Source organism: Chelonoidis abingdonii, chromosome 2 (assembly GCF_003597395.2).
Source record: "Chelonoidis abingdonii isolate Lonesome George chromosome 2, CheloAbing_2.0, whole genome shotgun sequence".
NCBI classification, from domain to species: Eukaryota; Metazoa; Chordata; order Testudines; family Testudinidae; genus Chelonoidis; species Chelonoidis abingdonii.
In genome coordinates this window covers 123,685,921-123,713,564 of record NC_133770.1, presented here as the reverse complement: position 1 = coordinate 123,713,564, position 27,644 = coordinate 123,685,921, and the positions used below count along the sequence as shown (strand labels likewise).

The following is a 27,644-nucleotide window of genomic DNA, read 5'->3' as shown; positions in this document are numbered from 1 at the left end:
TGCAGGCAATGGATTCCCCAATATGCCTCCCTTGCAAAACCTCTACAGGAACTCACTCGACTCTCTGTGCCTAATCCCATGCCATGGCCACCTGAAGCTGAATCTGCCTTTGTTTCCCTCAAACAAGGTTTGGCTTCTGCCCCGCTTTAGGGCTGCCAGACTATTCTAAGCCTTTTACCCTTTTCTGCCATGAACAATCTGGATGTGCACTTGGAGTACTCACTCAGGTGCACGGAGGCAAGAACCGCCCAGTAGCTTATTTCTCTGCCACTTTGGACCCTGTGGCCCAAGGCCTACCCCGCTGCCTGTGTGCTGTGGTTGCCGCAGCACGCCTAGTCGAAATGTCTGAATCCCTTGTCCTTCGCTCCCCCCTTACTCTTATGGGTCCCTCACTCTGTGGAAACTCTGCTACTACAACGCAATACAAGCCACCTCATCTTACCAGGTATGAACTTCTACTGCTGTCGGCCTCATTTATCACTATAAAACGCTGTTCTCAGTTAAATCCTGCCACTCTCCTTCCTTCATCTAAACGACAGTGATCCTCACGACTGCCTTGCAACTGTCTCTGCTATCACCGTCCCGTGCTCTGACCTTTCTGATGTCCCTCTCCCTAACTCTGACCTTGTTTTGTTTACTGATGGTTCCTGTTTTCGGGACAACCAAGGTCGTCTCCTTGCAGGATATGCTGTAGTATCACTCTCAAACTCTAGAAGCTGCGCCTTCACCTTCTGTAACCTCAGCACAAGTTGCTGAATTAGTTGCCCTTACCCGTGCCTGCTTTTTGGTGGTTACACTGACTCCCGCTATGCTTTTGGGGTTTCCTTACATCTGCTGGTACCCCTATTAAGAACGGCCCCTATATCGCTGCTCTCCTGTATGCAGTTTTACTTCCCTCTGCCCTGGCTATTGTTAAGTGCCCTGGCCACTCGATGGCAGACACTGATGTTGCTAAGGGTAACGCATTTGCTGATGCCTCTGCTAAGCATGCCGCAGCCATGGAACCCTCCCCAGATGCATTTCTAAGTTCCCTCTCTGTTTCTATACCACCACCGTCCCTCACTGACCTCACCCTGCTCCAGGACTCTGCCCCAGAAACCAAAAAAAGACTCCTGGGTTGCCCAGAGTTGCTCTCTACATCCTGATTCCCTTTGGCGTTCGCCCACTGGTGCCTTTGTGGCCCCTTTTTCATTTTACTCATCGCTGGCCGCCCTGCTACACCGTGTTTTGCATGTCGGAAAGGAGGGAATGGTCTCTGCTCTAACTAAGGTGGGATGGTGGGCTCCCCATTTCAGCTCTTTTGCAGCCCGTCACTCTGCTGCCTGCACCACTTGCCAAAGCCACAATATTGTAAACCTGTAAAAGTGGCTCAGGGATTCCGGGGCTTGCCCCAAGCACCCTTCTTGCATTGGCAACTTGATTTTGTACAAATGCCTAAGTGTCAACGATTTGAATTTATTTTGGTTATGGTATGTTTATTTTCTGGTTGGATTGAAGCCTTTCCTTGTCGCAAGGTCTGCTCATGTTCCGTGCCTAAATGTTTGGTTAACTATCAGGTGTTGCCTGCCAAAGGGAATAGCCACTTTGTCCCAGTTGACGGAGGGTACATCGTTGTGACAGATAATTGTGCAAACCTCCGCGGATCGTATATGGACATGTCTACACCCTGCATGCTATGTCCCTACCCCACGCAAGTTGCATGGTGGCTGTGTGAGGAGGCGAAGATGGGGATGGGTGTCGGGCTTAAGAATAGAATGCAGATTTGTGATCTTCACAGGGGCTAAGTCTCCGGTGCCAGCAGCTTACCAGCTAGGCCCTGTATGAAATACAATCCACTCCACCGCCAAAGGCAATAACTGTGTTGTGAGATCGTTATGGGACCCGCCTATGCCAAGCTGTGGACATACCTTACTCGCGCAGTTTCCGCGACTTGAATCTTGGATCAGCAGTCGCGCTTCCTTCACTATTTGCAAGGGAATTATATGCAAGCTGTAAGTCAGGTTCCGATTACTAGGTTCAAGGGCCGCGCCGGGATGGCACTCGGGAAGCCAGTCGAAGCCTCACATCGGATTGAGCCAGGTGACTGGGTCTACGGGTACGCGGGAGGCGATCCTATTCGAACGGCCTGATGGGACCTCTGGTGGAAAGAGTCCTGCTTCAGGTTACTGTCACCTGGATCCTACCCATGACAAGGGTGGTAACAAAAAAAGAAACCAAAAATGATAACTATCTAGGATCGCGAGCAGAGTTGGCTATAGGCTTCCACAGTGTAAGTAAGACAGCCCTCGGCCCCAGGCAACCAATCCACTCAGGACTGCGCAGAATCAGTTTTGATTACTGCACTGAAGACGGACGTTAGAGGACAGCCTTGGCAATACCTTACAATCTTCGCTCTCCGTTAAGGGTTTCCAGAAGGAGACGCAACTTTAAAGGCTCTGGCCAGAAGCAGCAGTAGTGAGGCCTAGCAGTCCTGTCTGCTGTGGACTAAACCGCTGACTGGTTCCCCTCAGTTGAGGTTGTCAGAACCAGAAAGGGCCTGCTCCACATTGCACCCCTCATGGCTCCTGTTTCTCGGTGCTGGTATCTTAAGCTCTGGGAAGCCACAATGACAACTCTTTATCAGCAGCAAGTGTTAGAGATAGCTCAGAACCCTTATCATTTCTAAATGCTGCGGTTGCGCCACAATCCAGGCCCACTCTCAAAGCTAGTGCTTCCCTGTCCTGGCAATTCCCTAACTCCAATTCCCAGCTCACTAGGAGGCGACCTATCCATTTAACAGAACATGAACAGTAATGACTACTTGGAAACAGTGGGATAATATCTAATGGCATAAGTTGTGGTGGAGGAAAAGGCCACTCTGGTGTTGGTTGTGTAATGGGCGGCACTGGATCTGGGAACAGCCATTGCCTTCAGCATATTTGTGGGCACTGGTGCTTATGGGATTTATCAAACAAACTAAAGGCAGTGCCGTGAACTGGGTATTGGGGATATTAATTTTTTTCTAACCTGGGATCAACGAAAAATCAATCCATGTTCCCACCTACAGTGTGAAATCTTAGTAAAAATAATACAATCTTCCAATGCATACAAACACGTACCACTCGCTCGTAAGGCAGAAATTACCATGTGCCCTTGGGAGGTATTACTCTCTCATTTGTTAGAACCCTACGTTAACAAATAGATGCAATCAACCTTTTTCCAGGACCTTATTAGGCATCATGGGTTTGTGGGACCAAAAGTTGTATACTGTCCTTCCAGCTCACTTGGTACAGGTTCTATTCTGTTATCTGACAGCCACCTCTTCCCACAATTCGCGTACTAGAGTACCTCTCCAGAGACCGCCTCCATACCTTTCAGGCGAAAGAGGGACCTTAACAGATGCCCATTGGTATGTACATAACATAAGCCCCTTAACTTGGAAGAGGCCATGGCAGTTCCTTTTATCCACTTGGGGGCCGGTAATACACCATGCAAAAAGACTCCTAGGTTAACAAGCAGTGGTTTTGAAATAATGCAAATGAACCCAGGAGAAAGTTTAAAACCCTGGCCACAGAAACAGGCGGGATGAATTCATCAGACAGGTGGGCCTCCAACCGCCAAGCATTACATAGTGCTGGCTGCCAATAGGAGGGACCTCGTGTCTCATGAAAGATGTTGTGTGTTTTACCTGACATACCAATGAGTGTGATAATCGCACTAACAGTTGACAATGCATTCTTCCTATAAAGAGCGAGTTCTTTTCTGGAAGTGTCTACGTAGCCTGTTCAATTTCTCTGGCATTAGGAAGCTGGTATGTTTCGGGAGGCCCTAACTATCTCGTTTGGAATCTTAGTATTTATTGTATTGCTTTCAGTTATCTCTGTTCTGTATCCAGAATTGTGTTCACCAGATGATGCCCAACCGAGTGCTAATATGATGATTTTGAATATCACTTGATTAACCAAAGAGATAAGGAACGCGTTTAAATTTTGTCGGACCTGTGATGGTTGCGTATGGCGTAGCTGACCAAAAGGGGGTGTGAGTAAAAATGTATATTGTAAGAATAGAAAGGATTAAAGAAATGTTGTCTGCACCTTTAAGCAAAATTGTTGGAATGTTGCAATCCAGGTGTCAGGAACACAGACATTAACATAGAACAATTGCACCGTTTAAGGGCAATTGGTGAAGTATTAGCCTTAGATCGATACCAATTAGTAAGGAAGTGGGATATGCATGCTCTGTCCCAGGTGGTTTTTCCTGTCTTTTTTGCTTTCTTTGTCCCTTTGTCTTTCTCCTGCTCTTTTATCTGTATAAATAAGACTGCTTAGGCCTTGCATGGCCACTCACATATTCTGAATGTTATTGGTGGAGCGGTGCGCTAATAAACAGAGTGGTCTGACAAATTGTGAGTCCTGATTCTAACTTTGACAACCCACAGGTTTGAACGTGTTGAGTGAATGTTATATTCAACATGGCATAAAGAGAATGTTGTGCACATACCACTGCAGTTTGCGCAGCCTCAAGCAGAAGGAGTATGAGTTACTACAGAGAATTCTTTCCTGGGTGACTGGCTAGTGAGTCTTGCCCACAGGGTTTAACTGATCACCATATTTGGGGTCAGGAAGGTATTTTCCTCCAGGGCAGATTGGCAGAGGCCCTGGAGGCTTTTTGCCTGCCACTGCACCATGGGGCACGAGTCACTTGCTGGAGGATTCGCTGCAGCTTGAGGTCTTCAAACCACAATCTGAGGACTTCAATAACTCAGACATAGGTTAGAGGTTTGTTATAGAAGTGGATGGGTGAGATTGTGTGGGCTGCATTGTGCAGGAGGTCAGACTAGATGATCATAATGGTCTCTTCTGACCTTAAAGTCTATGAGATGTCACTAACTGAAACATGCCCGAAAGGGGTAGACGTCAACAAACTTGCATGCCACGTTCTCTTTATGCCATGATATTCAATACGAGATCAATAACCCGAAAAAGAGTTATGTTACATTATAGTCATTCAAAAAGGAGTTGTAAATTATGCTTCAAACATGCCAAATTTAAAAAAAAATTAAAACCTCTTTTTTTTCTTCTAATTATGATTCTTTCACAGAACACCTATTCACATTCTGTGGAACACAGTTTGGGAAACACTGCCCTAATAAGTAGCCACCCTGCTTGATTGGTTGATTATGGCATGCTAAAGTTATCACTCTGTAATTAGCTTAAACTTGCAGTCAGAGAATGTTGGACAATGAGTGTCCATGCAACAAGGAAAGCTAACAAGCTTCACCATCATGGTTATCACCACCCAATGGGAAAGAGTGATGATAAACTGGGTCTCTATTCCTAATCCTGAAAGATGTCCTGCTTAGGAGATGAGAAGAGAGAAGTAGAAGATATCATTGTTGCCATGGTTGTGTCATCAGCAATTCCTGGAACGTAAGCTTAGGAGTCCTGCTATTACAGCCTCCATAGGGTAAGTTTCCCTCCCTTCCCATCATCTCATTCCTCCAATTGTAGGCTTCTGTCTTTTTGCCTTCTCTAGCCAGCATGACTTTGCCAGGTTCCCAATTGGCTAATAAGACTATATACTATGTGATGTGCCTGTGATTACCCAGCAACTAAAACTACAAGCTTTAGTGAGACAGAAGCAGCATTTTCCTATCTTTCACTGTTTTCTCCTTTGTCTTCATGTATGTTTGCCTTTCTGCTTCTTGAACAAAAACAGATTAGACTTCAACTCAAGAAGCTATTACCTAAAATAGTCTCCCTAAAACAAGAACATTTAGTATAGTCTAAAAGGGATTTTCCTTTAAAAAAAGACTAAAATAAAATAAAAATAAGGGTGCTTGTTACAATAAAGGTTTATCTATAATTTTAAAATGTTCTACATTTTAACCATTTATTAAGAGCACATCATCATTAAAAAAACCTCTTCGGTTTATGGTGGCAGAAACTTGTCCCTTTATTATGTTTAATGTTGTAACAATACCACCACCAGAATTCCAGCATACCTTAGTACCTTTGAGTTCTATCCCATTCCAATAAATAAAACAGGTCCAAGACAACCAAATACATACATGCTGGAATATAGTAAGGAATCATTATGAATATGAGAAGAACTCATTTACTGCAAATAAGAAGGTTTATTTCAGCCTAATATTTTCCTGCAACCAAAAATAAACTAACATTTTTTTCATTCAAATACCTGGAACCATTAGGAAAAAGATTCCTGGATTTTCCCTCCCCATAAGGTTGGCAGGTTGTGCTGTCCCATATGAAATTTTAGACAGATCAAATGGAAAAATCCACCTTTCTAGTAGTCTAGACATGAATCCGTTAATGAGGTCTTACTAAATTGGCTGGTCTCATTTGTTAGACTGTATTAGCCTTCCCTTGTATTTTTACTTCACGTCCATCAAAACCATCCTTTCCCAAATGTCTCACAAATATACTTAGGATAATTGATTCTTCTTGGCTTTTATTACATGCATTTTTTCACTACTGATAAACTGGAAAATTTAGAGTCAGTGGTCAAATTTTTATCTTAAAAATTTTTAAAACAGAAGCTCTCCTGTAATATTATATTATGAATTAGATACAGAATTGTTTGTCCACATCATTGAAAAATTACTCTGAAGTCCAAAGAAATAACTTACACTATCACTTAGTCACCCTTCCTCATACAAACAAGAAAAATGAATTCAGCTCTGCAATGTGATTTACAGTAAAGCTACTGCCCTTGAACTGACTACAGTGCATTGTTGCAAATGACCCAACATTAAAAATGAATCCAACATCTGTAGAGCAATAAGCGCATCTAGAAAACTGTTAGTCTTCCATGATCTTGACTTGTTGGTATTGATTACTCATTTAAAAAAATATTTCCCCCCCCCCCATCACTACCTTACTTTAGATCCAAAATTCTCAATTATCCATCTTGCCAGAGAAAGGTAGCGGACAGCCAACCTGACCTCACTTGTCTAATGATTTTTGTGAATAGCTCATTAAATCTTTCCAAGGAAACTACAGCATTCCAGTATGACAGAACTGAAGCAATAGAACATGCATGAGAGAAGGAATAGGGACACAAACAAACCATGCAGGAAGAGGAGATATTGTTATATGTTTAGACAAGCTATGGTTTTTTTAAAAAAAAGAAGTCACAGGATATACATTAAAACGTCGAGTCAAAAAGTTTAGGAACCCTTGCCTTAGGGATTGTGGAAGTAGAATGAATTATATTGTAAAAATAGAAAGGATTAAAGAAATGCTGTCTGTACCTTTAAGCAAAATGGTTGGAATGCTGCAATCCAGGTGTCAGGAATACAGACATTAACATAGAACAACTGCACCGTTTAAGGGCAATTGGTGAAGTATTAGCCTTAGATCGATAAGGAAGTTAGCCACGTCTAGACTACGCACCATTATCGGCGCGTTAAAATCGATTGCTCGGATCGATAATTGCTCTTAATCTAGATGACGGGATAATATCGATCCTAGCACGCTTATATCGATTCGCGGAAACTCCACCAACCCAACGGAGTTCGGAAGTGCAACATGGCGACTAGCCGATCATCGGATCCTAGCGTCGGTGAGGAACGCGTGAGTAAAATCGATTTTAGATATTCGACTTCAGCTACGTTATTCACGTAGCTGAAATTGCGTATCTAAAATCGATTTTACCCCGTAGTGTAGACCAGCCCTCAGTAAGGAAGTAGGATATGCATGCTGTGCCTCAGGTGAATTTTATGGTTTTGCCTTCTTTGTCCCTTTGTCTAATTCCTGCTCTTTTATCTGTATAAATAAGATAGTTTGTGCGTCTTTCATGGTGCTCACATTATCTGGGTGTATTAGCAGAGCGCTGTGCTAATAAAACAGAGTGGTCTGACAAACTGAGTCCCGAGTCTAACTTTGACAGGACTCTGGACATTTAAAGTATGAATCCTGATCTTGGTGAATGTCAATGAAGCTGGAGGAAAAACATGAAAGCCGATGACCTGATTACAATGAAAACTGGAGAGTACTATAGACAGGCTATAGGAGTGAGGACATGGGATCACCTACCTTTATGAACACAGCATAGGGAGAATTAACACAAAGCCTGAAATCAGTGAGTGCTGCTGGGTGCTCAGCACTTTTGAAATGTGAGGCCCACTACTTAAGTTCTTAAATCATGAATTTAGGTGCCTATCTTTAGGCTCCCAGTTTTGAAAATCTTGGTCTGATCTTCTGAGTGTAAAATAATTAAAGCAATATTTATAACATTTCTTAAAGAAACAGACGATGGGAAGTTATCTGGTCATTATCCTTATTCCTTTCTCAGCTGCAGCAAATAAGTCATGGTTTACTGTTTGGCACTAGCTATCCAGGTTTCCAATCTGTAACCTTGACTGATCAATTCAAAACCCACTAGCAGATCATTGGATAATTTATTACAGCAAGACTCTTAACTTCTAGTGAGAGGATATCAGATAAGTGGCAGCAGAGAAACAATTTTACCTTGTTGTTATTATATGAGAAGGCAAAAGAATTGTATTAACACTTACCAATGGCTAACCCATCACTGAAGTTATGTAGTCCATCACCCATAATCACCATCCAGGCTAGAGTAGCTATCCCAGCATCCTTCAGCTCTTCGCGTGAGTAGCGCTGACTGTGGCTGTGTGGATGATGGTTCTGGGTATGATGGTGATGCAGAATATGATGGTAGTCATGATGATGGTGACTCAGATGATCTGACTGTCCAAGAGTGTCATGTAAATGTGAATGACATTTATTTCTACACCCCCTGGATACATATTCATTGTCAGCTTCCTCTTGATGGGAATGAGCTATCATGACTTCTTCTTCTTCTTGTACCACAGGCTGCTGAGAAATGAAGTGTGATGGATCTTGTGACTCTGTCCCTAGGTAACCTTCAGGCCCTTGTAAATAAAAAAAAATAAGTAAGACTACATAACTGTACATAAAAAAAAAAATCACATACAATGTTATGTTACAATAAGAGAAAAGCAAGGAAATTCAGAATTGAGGCTAAGCATGGCAATATTTTGAAGGACTTTCCACAATACTTTCCTTTTAAATATCATCTCAAATTTCCCTAAACTCACCATGAAATTCAACAGAAATGTTACAAAACTATAAAAAAAGTTTTAACTCCTATCTCATCTCTAAAGACTCATTTCCAAAAAAACAAAATTCCCACAAGTTATACTCGGGTAATCTGAGTTTTTTCAGCTGATGCTATAAAAATAATATATTAACAATAGATTATACCGTATTACATATTAAATCATTTGCTAGTTTTGTGCTTAAGAAAAATAGTTAATGTGTACAGTTTACTTCTTCAACGTGCACAATTTGACTTGTAGACCAATTGTTTTAAAAATTAAAAGAAGTCTGAAAGTCACATTGCATGTACTTTTCATGAATTTAGGCTGAATTATAAGCCACCAAAATCAGAGAAGTTATAATATAAGGATCAATTCTGACACTTTTTTGTGATGATACAGATGTAATTAACTAACCACTACATGCAAATCTGTAAGTCTGAACTTCCAAAAAATAGTCAGACATATGCAGAGAAGAAAAGTATGTAGTACAGAAGGACATATTAAATGTTTAATACAACTTGCTGTCAAGTTAGGTCAGTTAAATTAAGAATTGGCTCTAACTGGCACTTCAGTTAAATTCTTTACCTGCAGTGAGTGACATTGAAAGAAGTGCACAATTCTTTTCTATATTTGGGGGGGGGGGGGGGGGCAGAATGTAATTGCCATATAATCCTGAAACAAAAAGCCCATTGACCTCAACATCAATGGGAACTGGTTTCTGCAAAAGAAGGTATGATCCATATAGCCACATGAAAACTACAAATGGGGATCAGTAAAACTGAATTCCACTGCGATACCTATGAAGATAATCTCAGATACAGAAGAATTCTGGTTGAGGCTACATGATCATGCACGACATGCAACACTGAGCCAACATATGAGCTTTTATGTATTCTCAGGAGAGATTGTGGGGTACTGTCTAATCAAATAGATAATATTAGTTTTCTGGTAGTTATGGTCAGTGTTAGATGCTTGAGGTGCTTAAAAAACGAGACAGAAAATCGGAGAAAAAATGCAATTAAAAGAAGCCAGAGATAAATTATCATGCCAGAAACACTATCTCCTGTTAATTACAGATAAAAAGTGCCATCTCCAGAGAATGATTGCAGGCGATAAACCCATATGACTTGGGGTCTCTGCAAACTGAACAAAGTTCCTTTTTTAATCTATGACTATTTTGGTACTGTTCTACTCTGAAGCAGTTCACGCATTTTGACTCCAAGAAATGCTTCTGAGATGGTGTTTTGCTCAAGAATCTGAAAAATGAGTTAAAGTAACTCTTTCTAACCCTGAACACAGAAACAGAAATAAACCCAAATCTCCATTTATTTTTTTCAATTTTCTGCAGTTGGGTATATGACTCAGCCTTGCAACAGGATCTAGAGGAGAGTGGAGGTCCAAAAGGGAAGTAACAGAGGCATACAAGCGAGGCACAGGTGCATAAGTCACCTTCATCTATGCTTTCAATCCACCAACTTCAGTGGCGTTCACAAGGATGTGTATATTTGTTCTCAGACAGAACACAGCTATACTTTGACAAATTTTTGACATGAACTCTCCTCCAGCAAATACCACACTAATATGCAAGACATTTTGTAATGATATTTTCACCTCAGAATTGCTTTAATCTCACTCTTGCTGAGATGAGGTATTTTGATCACACTATAATTTAAAACCCAGAACAAGATTACTTAATGTTAAGCACACACATACCCTGTTTACTCCTACCTTACAATCCAAGTGCTTATCATGGTGGATATTTCAGTAGCCGAGCACACAGTACTGAAAAGCAGCCTATAAAAATCAAAAAGCTCAATGTTTTATTGTAAACTTGTACCAGAAGATCTGGACGTTTGGTGGCACTCTTGTTCCATGAAATTTTTAAGGTGTTTTCATTAATGGTCTGATTTTGAGAAATGCTGAATACTTGCAGCTTCCCTCTCCCCAATTAACCTCATTTAGAATTGTGGGTGCTCAGCCACTCTTAAAATCAGGTTGTCAGGCATTTGAAATATGTAAGCTTGAGACACAGACTCTTAAAAATCCTCTCTCCATAGAGTCACAGGCACTATTAGTCTAGAAACTGGTAGATGCATAAGCATTCTCAACTTCTGTAGACAGAAGGGCTTAAACAGAACAGTTGATTTCCAGTGCTCAATCCTGGATCACAAGTGTAGACGCTTAAAAATTCAAAAAGTACATGGACTACTTCAAATTCCTATCACCATTAAAAAAAAAAAAAGGTTAAAAATCAACTTGAGGTCAATCCTCTGCATATCAATGTGTATCAAGTTTGTGTTTCAGGAAAGATGTAATTAACCTAGCTACACAGCAATCCAGCCAATAGTAAGTGAAAGGATCAAGGAGCCTTCAATAGCATAGAAAAGATTCTTTATCCTTTTGATTGATACAGTTCTGCAATAGTGTTACTGAGACTTACGATAATCTGCATCTAATTTTTCTTCATTTGTTGAAAACTTCTTACTTTCTGCATCTTCATTTTTTTTCTGACTCCAAAAGAAAAATCAAAGTTATAAATATTTACTTATTTTTCATGATATACATAAGCAACACACAATATATTTATAAAATTATGCAGTATGAAAAATCAAGAGGATAGCATGGAGATACCCAAAGAATGCATAACCAGGAAGAGTACTAGAATGTCAGCAGAAGCAGAGTAAGAAGCAGAGTAAAAAGGCAAAAATTAGCTAGGGTACAGAGGGAAAAAAATGTCAATGAGCAGACATAAGTATTATTTATACAGAATTACACAACAACTATAGTTCTACTTTATACCTGAAACACCTCTAAAGCCTAACAAAATGCCACTTCTTTTCCCCTGTTGTAGTGTTTAACTCATACTCAAATTTTGAAGAAATGTCTCATTAAAAATAATGAAAACCAAGCATCTGATCTGCCTGGGAACTATTTGCCCAGAGTTATATTACAAAGAGCAAAGAAGTTTAGCTGTAGTTATGGAGACTGAGCCTGCCACCCTCATGAGTATTTCTCACCTATTTTTACACTACGCAGCTTGCTATAGTGGACACCATTTTGTAAAATATCAACAATTTACACCCACAGTAGTTAGAATAGGAATAACACCAATGATGTAAGTGTAAGGACTACCATAACAATCCCAGTAGTAACCGCTTGGGATTTTTGGAGAGAGGAGGTGAATGGTGGGGGGTTTTGTTGCTGTTTTAAGGTAGCACTCACTGTAGATCAGGTCTCTCACTGTAACTTCAAGATAAACAATTAAAAGATGCAGACTGAATTATCTGCTTGTGTAAGAAAACAGTTAACAGAATTCTTCTTTGTAGGAATATAAATACACGTCTACTCTGAAGGAGTAAAGATGGTTAGGATCACTCAAAGTATACTATTATATACTCATAAGCAAAAACTGAGTTTGAGCACATACCTCATTAGCTACCAAATCTAATCAACAAGCCACTCTCTACAAAAGAATTTTAATATCCACAGACACTAATATTACATAGTACAATGGAGGCTTCAAAAATGTAATTTCCTTACCTTTTTCTTCTTGTCTTTAAACTGCTTAATTAAAGTAATCAAATGCTCAGCTAGAAACATGAAATACAGGCCTCCAAGGGCTGTCAGTCCCTTCCACGTGGAATCTAAATAAGCAGTTTCTTCTACACTTTGAAAGACAAGATGCTTGAACAGGGCATCTTTATTTTGTTCAAGTAAAGGTTTCTCGTGGTGATGGTGATGATTTCCATGAGACTAAGAGGGATTCAAAAGACAAAACATTCAAGAAGTTCTACTAATTCAGAACAAATTTCAATACAACAGAAGAAAAAAAATGAAAGGTGTGCTCTGCGGCTCATTTTTATTGACTCTAGAGATGAATCTTATTACTTTCTTAATGTGAGAAATATAAATGAAAACAACTCAAAATGGATTAAATGGTTGTAATGTTTGTGGGCAAAGGGAAATATTTAAAGAGTACATGCAGACCCAGCCTTCACCCTCTATCAAGTATGTATATGCACCTTTCATTATAATGGTTTACAACATTAGAATACTCTTGCTAAAACTTCAGCTAGTAGTGGTGGCCCAAACCACCATTTTTACTGCCTCATCTTTAGCGACAAACAAGCTAGGAAAATTCCTTTCTAATATGGACCACGCAATAATTGACATAAGCCTTTGCCTACTCTCCACAGAGGACCCCATCTCTGGCACTCTCCCTCATTGGAAGGCTACTAAAAACAGAACTGGACAGCTTTCAGAGCAGGAAAGAAAGACTTCTGCTTAACTTTTGCATGAGTTTGTCTTATTCCTGCAAAGTCTGCTGCCAATATATTTTTGAGGTGGCAGCAGAAGTAATTTTGTTTAATGTACATGTTGATTAAATTTATTTTTTGAAACAGAAAACCATGTTAATTTTCTCTGACAATAGATAAATGGCTGGTTAAATAGAGCAGGAAGGATCAAAACAACCATCTGCTAGCTAAAAAAGATCCCTCAACTGAGGCAGATTAGTGTTAAGGTGAAAAATGAATAAATCAGTGGACAGAAGCACCATTATGGAGATTGAATTTTAATACCGGAGAAACAAAAAACTAGGTATTACATTAAAAGTGCTCTAAAAAGACTATTGATTAGCACTAAAAAAAAAAAATAATAATAAAATAAATCAAAACTACAGGCAAGTCTCATCTTACACTGGGGTTATGTTCCCACTGTCAGTGCGTAAAGAGAAAATCGCGTATAGTCAAAATTACATTGAGTGTAATGGCAGGCGGAATCGCCTGCACTACAGGTACAGTATTCAAATTGTTATTTTTCTCTTTTTTGTTTTTGCCAACCGCGCAAAGCTGAATTCACGCATGTTAAATGCGCGTAAGATGAGACTCGCCCGTATTCCCTTTCCCACTGTGTTGCATGTATGCTGGATCTAGGGCAGCAGTTAAACAAGTCAACTCATATCAAGACTACTTTGGGAATAGAGTGTGGAAGTTATTTTGCATTATTTTGTTTTGGTTTTGGGGGGGTCAGAGGTGGGTGGGCAGGCATCCAGAGAGAATAAAATTAAACCTATTGAACAGGACAAAATCATAAGGGAAAAAACGGATAATAAGTTTACAACTGAGAGTGAAAATTAGTATAGAAGTAAATTTTTAAGATGAGATAAAAATCTAGATTATATGTCTGACCAGATTTAATTCCTTAGGTCAAATTTTGAGACAGAGGTGCATTCCCCTAAAAAGCACCAATGCATTCCTAAAGTAGAGTTTTTGTGCAGTATGAAAGAAGAAATCCTCTGGAGGTCCAGATTCATACTTGATATAAGCATGGAACAACTCCCATAAAACTCTCTGGATTAAATAGTGACAAACAGTTTAAGTGCGTTAGAAAATGGGTGTAAACTAGGGCTGTCAAGCAATTTAAAAATAGCAGGATTCATTGAACTGTTAAATAATAATAGAATACCATTTCATTAAATAGTTTTGGATATTTTCTACATTTTCAAATATATTGATTTCAATTACAGCACAGCATAGAAAATGTACAGTACTCTTATTACAAATATTTGCACTGTAAAAAACAAAAGAAATAGTATTTCAATTCACCTAATACAAGTACTGTAGTGTAATCTCTTTATTATGAAAGTTGAACTTACAAATGTAGAATTGTGTACAAAAAATAACTGCATTCAAAGAATAAAACAATGCAAAACTTCAGAGCCTAAAAGTCCATTCAGTCCTACTTCTTGTTCAGCCAATCGCTCAAACAAGTTTGTTTACATTTGCAGGAGATACTGTAAACAAGAAGTGGGCAGCATTATCACCTGAAAGTGAGAACAGTCATTGGCATAGCACTGTTGTAGCCAGCGTTGCAAGATATTTACATGCCAGATGCACTAAAGATTCGTATGTCCCTTCATGCTTCAACCACCATTCCAGAGATCATGCGTCCATGCTGATAACTGGTTCTGTTTGTTAACCATCTCAAGCAGTGAGGACTGACGCATGTTCATTTTCAACATCTGAGTCAGATGCCACAAGCAGAAGGTTGATTTTCTTTTTTCGTGGTTCAGGTTCTCTAGGTTTCTGCATCGGAGTGTTGCTTCTGAAAGTATACTCTATATCTTGTCCCTCTCAGATTTTGGAGAGCATTTCACATTCTTAAACCTTGGGTCAACTGCTTTAGCAATCTTTAGACATCTCACATTGGTGTCTTATTTGCGTTTCATCAAATCTGCAGCAAAAAAGTGTTCTTAAAATGAAGAACATGTGCGGAGTCATCATCCAAGACTGCTGTAACATGAAATATACAGCAGAATGCGAGCAAAACAGAGCCAAAGACGTACAGTTCTCCCCCAAGAAGTTCACTCACAGATTTAATTAACGCATTATTTTTTAACAAGCATCAACAGCATGGAAGCAAGTCTTCTGGAATGATGGCCGAAGCACAAAGGGGCATAATAACGTTTAGCATATCTGGCATGTAAATACCTCGCAATGCTGATTACAAAAGTGCCATGTGAACACCTGTTCTCACTTTCAGGTGACATTGTAAATAAGAAGCAGGTAGCACTATCTCACGTAAATGTAAACAAACTTGTCTGTCTTAACGATTGGCTGAACAAGAAGCACGACTGAGTGGACTTGTAGGCTCTAAAGTTTTACATTGTTTTGTTTTTGAGTGCAGTTACAAATGTAGATTTTTTTTACGTAAGTTGCACTTTCATGACAGATTGCTCTAGGGTACTTATCTGAAGTGAACTGAAAAACACTTTCTTTTGTTTGCCATATTTACAGTGCAAATATTTGAAATAAAAGTAATATAAACCGAGCATTGTCAACTGTTCATTCTGTGTTGTAATTGAAATCAATATATTTTAAAATGTAGGAAAACATCCAAAAATAAGTTTCAACTGGTATTCTATTGTTTATTGGTGCGATTAAAACTGATTGTGATTTTTTTAATCCTTATTAGTTTGAGTTAATCACCTGAGTTAATTGCAACTGACAGCCCCAATGTAAACATTAAAGTAGTGTAGCTTGTACTAAACTAATATTAAGTGTGAAAAATAAACATATCTTGAACATCAAGGGACACAGGAGCACAAAAAGCAACTTTCAGGAGCGTTCAAAATAAAGCAAAGCAGCCTGATAAAAGGGTCAGAGCTGTTTTTAATCATGACCTGCTTTTCCTGCTCCAATCCCTGGTGTGAGAATTACCCTTAGTTTACCCATCCACCTACCCACCCACCGAATGCCAAATTCGAGCAAATTTTACTACCTTAATATATGCACTCAAGTTCCTGTCCCAGTTATGGCATTGCTGAATTTAGGCCTGAAGGGTAGTACTTAGTAGCACTTTTGTACACGATAAGAGTGCTATTGGAGATTCTTATGAAGTGTATAGGAATTAGCAGCAGTGCTGTTTTTGTTGCTTCTTTTGGAAATTTTCAAGTTAAGATACATTAGCAAAAAGTATGGTTGAAGCATCGAGAATACTGCTTTCACAAAGCCAGCCTTCCATAAGGTTTGTAAGTAAAGTACATACAATAAAGCACGCTGGATTTTTAGGATACTTGCCCCCCCAGCGCAGAGGCCAGGAGACAAGTGCCTCCAGAATTTGAGAAACAGTTCAACAATATAATTAACTGAAGGAAAAACCTACACACACAAAAAGTAAGGTTTTCAACTCACTCCGTAACACTTTGTTTTACTGATGGCATGCACCACAGGGTTGGACTGTCCCTGTACTGTAAGTCCAGCTCAGACTTCCCTAGAGGCAGAATTTTATAGTGATCTTAGTCCAGTTTTATTCTTGACCTAAGTTGAGTCTCTTCAACCCCATCACATGGAGTAAGTGGCCTGGTACTAGTCCTCTCCAAGTGCTGTGTTCCCAGTATTTCTCAGATGCTCCATTCAGAGGATAAGCAGTGTCAGCATTTGACTGTTGCAATTATCTCTCCCCCTGACATTGGAGAAAGATAATGGAACTATTTCTATTTCTCAAAGAAAATCAGGAGGCGAGGGAAGAGAGTGAAAAGAAAAAAAAAAAAAATCAGAAAGGATTCTAAATTACTGATCTACAAAGGCAACTTGTGTGTGAGGGACTGAGTAACGTACCAGAATGTTGCAAACCAATGCATGATGGTGCAATTGCATGCATTGTGGGGAACCCTAGGTTAGACCAGAAACAGCAGCTACAGTTTTACAAAAATTATTTGAAGGTAGATCGGGGTCGGCAACCTGTGGCATGCGTGCCAAAGGTGGCATGCAAGCTGATTTTTAGTGTTACTCTGCTGCCAGCCAGGGGTCCTGGCTGCCAACCCTGCTCAGCCCATTGCCTGCCTAGGTGAATGGAACCCCAGACCAGCAGCAGGCTGAATGGAGCCAGGCGCCAGTTGGCATGAGCCGGTGGAGGCCCGCTGATGGTCTGGGGTTCCGGCCGCTGCCCTCTTGCCAGCAGGGTCCCCGCCACCGGCTCTGCTCTGCTGCCGGCCTGGGCTACCAGCCCCCTATGCTGCTCACCTTGCTGCCTGTCTGGGGTTCCAGTCATCAGCCCCCTGCCAGCTGAGGTCCGGGCCTCAAGCCCTGCTCAGCCTGCTGCAAGCCTAGGGTATTGGCAGCAGGCCCAAGGCTCTGCTCCTGGCCTGGGCCTGGGGCTTTGCAGCCACCCCCAGCGGTGGCCCACTGGTCCCACCCTGGGGCAGTGAGGGGTGCAGACAGGGACAAGAGGGGGTGCAGTTCAGCACCTCCATCTTAAAAATTGTTCCAGGCTTGGATATTTTTAAGTCCTGGTTTGCTGCTTATATGAGACCACATCTGTGTTTGACCTTGTGTGTGCTCTCTATTGCCATTTTTTTCCCCCCAGTGAGAGTTGAGGGAAACATTTGAAAAAATGGCAGCTTCTAAGAAAGCAAAGTTAGATGTCTGTTCATTTCAGCCTTCTTGGACAGACATTTGGATTTATTCAAAAGGACTGTGCTGTTTATGCTTTCTGTTGTGAAAATGTTGTTTGTCGCACATCAAGTGTTCAACGACATTTTGAAACGAAGCATGAGAAAAATCTCTCGATGAAGCAGACAAGACTGAATCAAATCAAAAAGGCAGTAGCAGGATATGAGATGCAAAGAAGTCTTTTTAAAAGCTTAGTGTGAGTAAAAATCAAGCTACAGAAGGAAGTTACAAAACTGCACAGTGCATTGCAAAAAACGGGATGGCCGTTTACAGATGGGGAATATATAAAAAGTTCTCTCAGCAGTTAAGAGATTTTGGTCAATGATTTGTCAAATAAAGATACGATCATATCTAGAATAAAAAAACTGCTTATCTCTGCCAGAACAGTTGAGAGATGCATAAGCAAAATGGCAGAAAATATTAAGGGAAAGCAGACGACTGCATTAAAAGACACAGCAGTGTTTAGCGTTGCAGTTGATGAGAGCATGGATTTAAACAACGTTCCACATTTGGCAGTTGTTGCAAGCTATTGTGCTTCCGATGAAATCCAAGAGCAATTTTGTTGCCTAAAACCCCTGCACGGCACAACAAAGGGGGACGATATAGTGGAAAGTTTTGTAAACCATTTTGAAGAACAAGAATTGACATCAGAAAAATATTGTGTGTGACAACAGATGATGCTCCTGCCATGGTCAGAAAACAGAAAGGATTTGTTAAGTTATTTGAAGATCAAATTGACCACCCAACAGTCAAATTTCACCATATCATCCATCAAGAAAACCTGTGTGCTAAAATTTTTAATTCAGAGCTTAATAACGTGATGAATACAGTGGTGTGAATTGTGAGCTTCCTTGTTGCTCGATCTGCTTTGACTCAGACAGTTTCAAGCACTGCTAGAAGAGACGGACAATGCTTGTAACGACATTCCACTTCATAGCAACATTCGGTGGTTAAGTCTTGGCAAGGTTTCGGTGAGCTTTGTAAACTGTTTTAAGCTTTGTAATCAAGGCCTTTTTGTTGGAAAAAGGACAAAACTACCTCGAATTGGATGATGACAAATGGCCGTGTAAGCTCATGTTTCTAACTGACATCACTGCTCACCTAAACAAACTCAACCTCTGTCTCCAGGGTGCAGGGCAAATGGTTCTGGATCTTTTTGAAGTCTGGAAAGTATTTGTTGTAAAACTGACAGTTTCTTGGGATATTCAAACTTCGACTTTCTGCTACTTCCAATTCAAAAAAGAGCTATCCACACGTTGCACTGTCAGTGTCGATGAGATTGGAATGTACACGCAAGAACTGGGATCAGAATTTTCTGACAGATTTCAAGATTTCCAGCAATTTGGCCCAAAGCTCTCTTTTCTCATTAAACCTGAAAAGTTCAATGAAAGCAACTTGGATTTGTCTGTATTTCAGTGGATGGGCGTTGAAGATTTCTAAATGCAGCTCATTCAGTTAAAAAGCTCAAAACCGTGGGCATCAAAGTTTGTAGATCTGTGGAGTGCAGTTGAAGCTACCAAGAGAGACCATGAGGTCTCTATTCTGACCTGCTGGACGCCCCTGCCAATGAAATTTAACTGTTTGGAAAAAAAGTTGTGTTTGCAATACTTTCAGCATTTGGATCCACATACCTGTGAAAACAGGTATTTTCACACATGAAATCCGTTCTCTGTCCCTCTCGGAGCTGGTTAACAACTGATCACTCAGAAGCCTGTGTGCAGCCTAAAGTATCCAAATATGGACCAGACATTGGAAAACTTAACAAGGAAAAGGAAGGGCAAGGATCACACTAAACTGATAAAATCTGCATTTTAATTTAATTTTGAATTAAGCTTCTTAAACATCTTAAAATCCATATTTACTTTACATATAACAGTTTAGTTATACAATATAGACAGAGAAAGAGACCTTCTAAAAACATTGAAATGTATTACTGGCACACAAAACCTTAAATTACATTGAATAAATGAAGATTTGGCACATCACTTCTGAAAGGCTGCCGACCCCTGAGCTAGATAATCTTTTCTTATTAAGTTAATACAAGTTTTCATCAATGTCAATAAACCACTAGGTTTGGTAGACAGCCAAAGCTAGTGTTAGTAGGCTTCCTAAAGCACTTATCGATAACAAAGTAATAAAGCCATATTTCACTAACATTTTTCAAAGTTAAGATGAATGATTCAATATGAGTAACAATACTTACATGTGGAAGGAGATGTAAAAAAGCATCTCCGCTCAGAGTCCCAACAGCCAGTGACACAAGGAAACTTAGAAGAAACTTGAAAAATACACGATTCATCAGAGGTATCAATATAACACCCAATAAAGAAAGAAAACTGATGATGGAGATTGATATAAAACCACCAATCCAAGCTGGTAAGAGAAATACAAAATATATCAGATGATGCTTTCTTTCTTCAAAACACTGATTTAGATGTTAATAACTAAGAAAATCCCCAGGACAATGGCGTCTAGAAAGAACTCTTTGTACAGCACATAGAAAAGTTAAGTATCTAAGAAAAAACAATAGTTTAGAATCTAAATATTTATATTAGCTATAAAAAAGCAAATTGCAAATTTCAATGATTGTTGGTAAGATTTATTCTAAATATAAAAAAATTAAAACCCACCTATTTGCAAAGAATTGCTTTTTGGAGGGCTTTCAGCCTTTTCACTAGCTGCATGCATTACGCAGAATTTGCCATCAATCTGGTTAACAATTGCTGGACAAATATAGCTGAATTCTGTAGCAGTCAACAATACTTGTGTGCTTATTCCATGAGATGTCATCAGTTTTGATACATTCAAGCACTGCAGAAAGAAAAAACATGTTTAAGATTAAGATTAAGAACAGAAGTACTATCACATCCTAGAGAAACTGCAAGAGCAGTCCAATACCAGTTCAAAATAAAGAAGCACCTCTCAAAAACAGTGAAATCAATTTTACCAAGGTTGGTAACAAGCTGATTTCAGCTAAATAATCTTTTGCAAGTTTTATTCTGAAATAAGTGTCAATGCACCAAAATAATTAAACCTATCAGTTCACACCTTTTGTTGTTTCTGTTCAAATTTGTGTATAGATGGAATCAGCCTCTATTCACTATACTCTAAGCAAGACGACAGCCATCACTGAAGACTTTGAAATCCAATCTTCCTCAAGGTTCTATCCCTTCTTCTGTCTACAATACATGTTGCACACAGCCTGAGGGAGGTGGACAATGCATAGCAGTACATTTGTTCTATGGCCTAGCCTCAGCCTCTGGACTGGAGGGGTAATTGGACAACGCTGCCAGCTGGATGCATAAGCTGTCTGATTCTTAACTGAAGGAAGACAGAAGTCATGCTGGGGGAAGAAGTCATTTGTATGAGAGGCTCGCAATAAATCTTTTCAAATCACACCATTTCTATCAAAAGGCATGTTCTGAACACATTTCTTCCTGCAACCATCTTTGTACTGCACTACTTGCTGTCTTTAAAAGTCTAAGAATGCCTGTTTAGTAGGGCTGCCAGCCTTGTTTCTCCTCTGCTGGTGAAGAATGCAATATCAGGAAAGTCTCATCTTATGCTGGGGTTACGTTCCGCTCTCAGCACATAAAGCGAAATCATGTATAGTCAAAATTATATTGAGTGTAATGGCGGGCAGAATCAACCGCACTACAGGTACAGTATTTAAATTGTTATTTTTCTTTTTTTGTTTTTGCCGACTGCGCAAAGCAAAATTTGTACATGTTAAATGCGCGCAAGATGAGACTCACCTGTATGCTTGAATACAGGATTCAGAACCTGTGATCATGAGCACACATACAAATCCTGAATTATTTAGCTTGGCTACCTCGAGTGGGATAAATAGACTTTAAAGAGGTCCTGCAGATTTTTAAGGCCCTTAAAGGTGAAGGATTTGGCTGTAGGAAAAGCTCTCATTACGGTGGTTTTATTTAGTGACACCAGCCAGCAGGTCCATGAGCATTCCTTTCCCCTTTTAAAAAAAGCAAGAGAAAAGACATTTTATTTTAATTTCAGTTTGTGTCTACAAAACCTCCCCAACCTCTTAAGAAAAGAGGTAGGATCGAGCACTGACTAAAAAAATTAAAAAGTATGTTTGTGATTGGGTTTTAATAATCTGTGCAACAGTTCCAGTGGAAGGTAGTAGTGGGATGAATATTTACATACTACTTTAATAAAAGCCAGATACTTCAAAATTAATTGGACCTATAATCAAAAACAGAAGTCTTCTTTTTGGGAAAAAAGCCTTCCATTTTAAATAAGAGGACAATGAATGACAACCACCATGTCCTTACTAAGGGCAAGTTTACACTACAGTGCTACATTGGCGCAGCTGTGGGAGCACTCTCCCATCAGCATAATTACTCCACTTTAGCAAGAAGCAGACGCTACATCAGTGGGAGACATAGTGCCAGTGTGGACAGCACACAACTTGTGTCACTTGGAGGAGGATCATTTTTCAGGGACAGAGATGCAAGTATCTATGACAGCTCTAACAATAGAAATAAAGAATGCTTAGACAGCTTTCACCAGAGAATGAGAATGTTTTACAAAGGTGATTATTTTCCCCATTTTAAAAGGGAAAAGTTAGGCACAGCAAGACTTATTTCCCTGATCACAGAGCTGTAAGCCACTTGCAGAGTGGTGAACAGAATTTAGGGTTCCCAACTTCTAGAATACAAGTTAATACTAGATTATATTTACCCGAAGATGAATAGTAAATATTAGTAAATATTGCATAAAATCCATACTTAAGTTCCAAGGCCTCTCATTGATTTCCATGTAGGATGAATTACTTTCTGTCCTAGCCTTTTACTTCCAGCAGAAAAAATGTAAGCCTACTTGGAATAAGTTCAGCAACATGTATGGTTATAGAAATGAAACTTTTCAAAAAGCATTTTTATTTATTACTTATCTACTCTTTTCTACACCCTAAGAAAACTTTTCCTGTAACAAGCATCAAAAACTTTCACATACTTGTGTCAGAAGTTAACCAGTCTTAAAATATTCTCCAAAAGAGAAACCAGAAGGGGAAAAAAATAAAAATAAAAATAAAATATTACAACCCAGTGTACAAACCAGAATGCACAGCTATCCTCTTGTACCTGGGCACAACATGGATGTAACATTCCTACTGGAGTGTAAAATTATTACATAGCAAAATTATGCCTGTGTATATTTCAGATTTTACACCCCCTACCCCCCAAGCTTGCGTCAAGATTCCTAGAAATTAAAAGAATGTCTATGGAAGACAAACCATACTAACACACTTCTAACGGGCATATGCCCCCAAGAAGAGTACAGAACACTAGTCTCACCTCTTGTGTATTTTGGTTTTTAAATTTAGAATACATGTAACTTCCTCTTTCAGATTCCCTTAGGGAAAGAAGTGATTCATTAGCTTTTCCATTAACAAGTAAACTCACACTGCTGCTTTCTGTAACATTCATGGCACTGGGGCCAGTTAGACTTGTATGAACAACAGGCTTTACTTCTCTGGTTTCTGAATTCTGTAATACAGGATTGTCATCTGTAGCAGTAGTGTTGGTAGATGCAGTTATTCCCATAACAGTGTTTTTGCTGCTTATCAAGTTCTGCTTGTGCTCATCATTTTCTACTCTTTGTAATTCCTTTGCCTGACCATTACTAGGATCTTTATTTACACCACCAGATTCATGATTTGGGCAATCTGTTCTCTCAAAGTTTTTGCTCAGCATAACATGGTTATGATGAAGATGGTGATCATGATCATGGCCAGTAGTGATCCTTTTCACTTTATCTATTCCTATGTTTTGCAGCAACTTTCTAAATCCTTCAACAGTCAAAGTATTGTTCTCCCCATAACGAAGGAAAAGTTCCTGAAGGTGATGCTTCTGCGTAAGTGTTGCCAATTCAGTGTTGATACCAGCTGCCTTATCTAGAATGAACTTCTCAGAGGTCTGTGCAATAGTAGCCAGCTCTACTTCATGAAGGTGACTTTTGCAGAACAATATGGAAAATGACAAAAGAAAGGCCATCAGCAGCTCATTCTCCATTGCAGATTCCTGTAAAAAAAATGACAAGAGAAAGTTGAGATAGCACATATGTGCTGTAGTGCAACTCATTGGCTAATTTAGCTGACCTGAATTATTACCAGAAAAGGTGCAATAGCAAGAGAAGTATTTTTAAGTTAGTACTTGGGTAAAGCCATCAGTTGAAACCTGGCTTATATTGGTTTAGCTTGTTGGTAAATTTACAAGAGGCAAGCTAAACCAACATAAACCAGTGAGAGAGAATCATCAGGCAAGAGTTCAACTAGTTTAACAACATTGGTTTAAAGTTAAATTGGTGCAACTTTTCTTTAGAACAGCCCTGCAAGATAGCATTTGACCAAACTCAGCACTGGAGCAGGGGGAACTGTGCTGCTGAAGAATTTAGAACAGTGGTTTGCAACTGATTCTTTTGGCAACCCAGTTGAAGAAAATTGTTGATGCCCGCAGCCCAATAGAGCTGGGGATGAGGGATTTGTGGTATGAGGGTGAGGGCTGTGGGGGTGGGGCCAGAAATGAAGGGTGTGGGAGGGGCTCTGGATTGGGGGGGAGGCTCAGGGGAGGGGCTGGAGATTGGGGTGCAGGTTTACCTCAGGTGGTCCCAGTCAGCAGCACAGCAGGGGTGCAGAGGCACGCTTCCTGCCTGTCCTGGCACCACAGACCACGCTGTGCCCCAAAAGCAGCTAGCAGCAGACCCAGCTTCTGGGCTCAGGACCTGGCCAATGCAAGCACGGAGCGGGTGCTAGGTCAGTGCACGGGGCCCCCCCGCCTAGGAGCCAGACCTGCTGCTGGCTGCTTCTGGGGTACAGCGTGGTGTTGGAACAGGTAGGGACTAGCCTGCCTTAGCCGAGCAGCACCACCAACAGGACTTTTAACAGCCCAGTCAGCACTGCTGACCAGAGCCGCCGTGTCCCAGTCCCTTCCATTTCGCAACCCAGTTCTGGGTCGCATCCCACAGTTTGAAAACCACTGCATTAGAGCAATGTAAAAACAAGATCCTGAACTCATTAAGACATCCTGACATACCTAGTAAGAGTTAGTGTGTGAATTCGTTTTCTACATAAATTAAGACTTATTCCTACATTGGCCTAACTTATACCTGTAGTTTCATTTTGATACAATAATCTCCATTTTTTTTAAACAGTTGTGCAGTATTGCTGTGAGCTATTACACATTACCACATTTCATTCCAAAGGTGCAGACAGAGATAAATGACATAGAAACAATATACAAATGTAAGTTTGAAAGTGCCTTTCTTTGGTCCTTTGACCAAGAAGTTGCTATAAACATTTGTAATGTTTTATGCAAAAGGAAACATTTAACTGTCAAATGAAGTATTTATATGCTGCCTAACATTTTAAATCAGTATTATGTTGCAGCAAAGACTATACACATTTTTTGAAGCCTACTATTGCAAATAATTACACCTAAATGTACAGTTACTTCTGTGCTGATTCCCACTAACTATAATGAAATGCCATAAGGTAGGAACTACAGATTCAGGCCCTTGAACTCTGATTCTGCAAACACTTAAGCTCGTGCTTAATTTTATACATCATGGGACTACTCAGATGCTTTATTTGAAGCCTGTGCAGGAGCACTTGCAGTATCAGAATCTTAGTTTAAAAGTAGAAAAAGTGTTTACTTTCATATTGTGGAGAAGTTGCCCCATATGTTCTATGGATACTGAACACTACTCAGTTAAGTATCCCACTGAATATGGACAACAGTACCTTCAAACACTTAAGATTTGTACTTCAAAATTAGTATCCACTTCTTATCAATCTAATGCAACTTCCCTCCAATTATCTCCAATGCCCCGGACCGATCCCCTACTGCATTGGGGCCATTTCTAATATTAAACAAATTGCAAAAAGATGAAGGCACCCGAGAAAGATGCGTGATAAAGATGACACGTTAATTGCACGCATGACAAACAACAGCGCGCCGGGGATTGGGGCCTATCACGGAGTGACCCGGCCCCAGCGAGTAGCTGGGGGGCGGCTCGGAGAACAGTGCAGCTCTCCGTACAGCGGAGCGTGCGGGGCCTAGACCCACACGCGGGCAGCCGGGCGGGCTAGGGACTGGGGCACGTCCCCAGGCAGGCAGCGGCCTCCGGGGGCTCCGCCGCGCCCATGCGCCCTGCTCAGTCATCGTCCCTTGCCCGCCTGCGGGGAGCGGCTGGGGCTCGCGGGAGCCAAAGCCCAACACAGGCGCGCGCCAACCCCACCAGCCCTCGTGGCCTCCCCGGGGAGTCACGGCTCCGCAGGCCCGGCCCGGCCCGGCCCCGCCTCGCCTCCCCTCACACCGCTCCGGCGGGGACAATTCACCTCAGCCTGCAGCGGCCCAGCACCTCAGCGCAGCCCCGCCGCCCCTTCCTCTTCCGGCTTCGCTCACAGTCCCAGCGGGAGTGGGACCGGCAGAGGCCAGACCCAGCCAGCCGGGCAGCCAATCAGGATGTAGTGGAATGTCACAGGTTGACTCCGAGCCAATGGGCACAGGAGCCGCGAGCCCCGGCCCCTGTCGGCGAACACAGACAACGCCACGCCCCGGGTTTGGCGGCAGTTGAGTGAGCGGCTCAGGTTACGCGCATGCGTTGTCCTGTCCAGTTCCCCCTGGTGCCCGCACGCCGCGTCCGGGCCGTTCCATGGCGCGGGATTCGTCTGTTCGCGCGCCCCTTCGGCAGCCGTGCACTGGGGCAGGGCCGGAGACCCCCCTGGGCAGCGGTTACTGCCCGAGAGACCCCGCAGAAGGCGGAACGGACCCGGCTGGGCTGGGCCTGAAGGGCTGCCCGGTTACGTGCCGCGCTCCAGCGGGGCCCCTCGCCCCAGAGTCCGGGCGGGCGCGGAGGAGAAACTTGCCTGGGCGCAGTTCCGCTGGGCGGGGAACTCCGGGCGCGGGGGACCCTTTGGCGGCTGCCTGGCTGCTGCTCAGGGCGCGGGGGGAGGTGAGGCGCTGAGGCAGGAGCGTTATAAGGCGCGGGGCGACTTGCGGCGCCGTGGGCGCGGCCGGTGCGTGGGAGTAGCCGGCGCCTGCTGATCTCACCCTCCCAGCAGCCAAAAGACCAGAGGGGGGAAGCCGAGCCGAGCCGAGTCTCGGCGGCTCGCCAGCGCCGCAGTCCAGGTCTCGGCGTCCCCAGAGCCGCAGGGTGCAGCTCCCCTCTGCTGGTGGGCTGGTCCCCGCGCTGGAGGCGGGCTGCGGTGCCGCTCAAGTACCGGTTCTACATTTGCCTTTGTAACCCGAGAGTTGGACTGTGTTCAGTTTAGGGTGACCAGATGTCCCGATTTTACAGGGACTGTCCTGCTATTTGGGGCTTTTTCTCATATAGGTTCCTATTAGGCCCCCTAACCCCTTCGTGATTTTACACACTTGCTTTCTGGTCACCCTAGTTCAATTCAAGCTGCAGTTGTGCTTTCCCCAGTTTAGATCCACACCTCCCTGAGGCAGAACCAACTCTTGACAACCCAGCAAAGCCTGACTTCAATATTGTGATGTCTGCACAGCCTCTGTGGGGCATCTCGAGTGGCCTTGGAAGAGTTCCCTCTCCCCTCTGAGCCCTAGTCATGTTTGTTT

General features: G+C 41.6%; 1 protein-coding gene across 2 annotated transcripts in view; it reads right to left on the bottom strand.

Moving 5' to 3' along the window:
- SLC39A6 (solute carrier family 39 member 6) overlaps positions 1 to 26,499 on the bottom strand; it is a 41,469-nt gene extending 14,970 nt beyond the window's left edge. Inside the window, exons 1-7 of one of the 2 annotated variants that reach the window (XM_032774978.2) lie at positions 26,402 to 26,499; positions 23,361 to 24,086; positions 20,670 to 20,850; positions 20,243 to 20,412; positions 12,626 to 12,838; positions 11,526 to 11,592; positions 8,519 to 8,896 (exon numbers count right to left, since the gene is read on the bottom strand). In XM_032774978.2, the coding sequence (XP_032630869.1) occupies positions 8,519 to 8,896; positions 11,526 to 11,592; positions 12,626 to 12,838; positions 20,243 to 20,412; positions 20,670 to 20,850; positions 23,361 to 24,077 (1,726 nt within the window). In that variant the 5' untranslated portion in view covers positions 24,078 to 24,086; positions 26,402 to 26,499. The remainder of the gene's footprint in view (positions 1 to 8,518; positions 8,897 to 11,525; positions 11,593 to 12,625; positions 12,839 to 20,242; positions 20,413 to 20,669; positions 20,851 to 23,360; positions 24,087 to 26,401) is intronic. The other variant, XM_032774979.2, reaches the window with a different exon arrangement.
- Between the last annotated feature and the right edge of the window lie 1,145 nt (positions 26,500 to 27,644).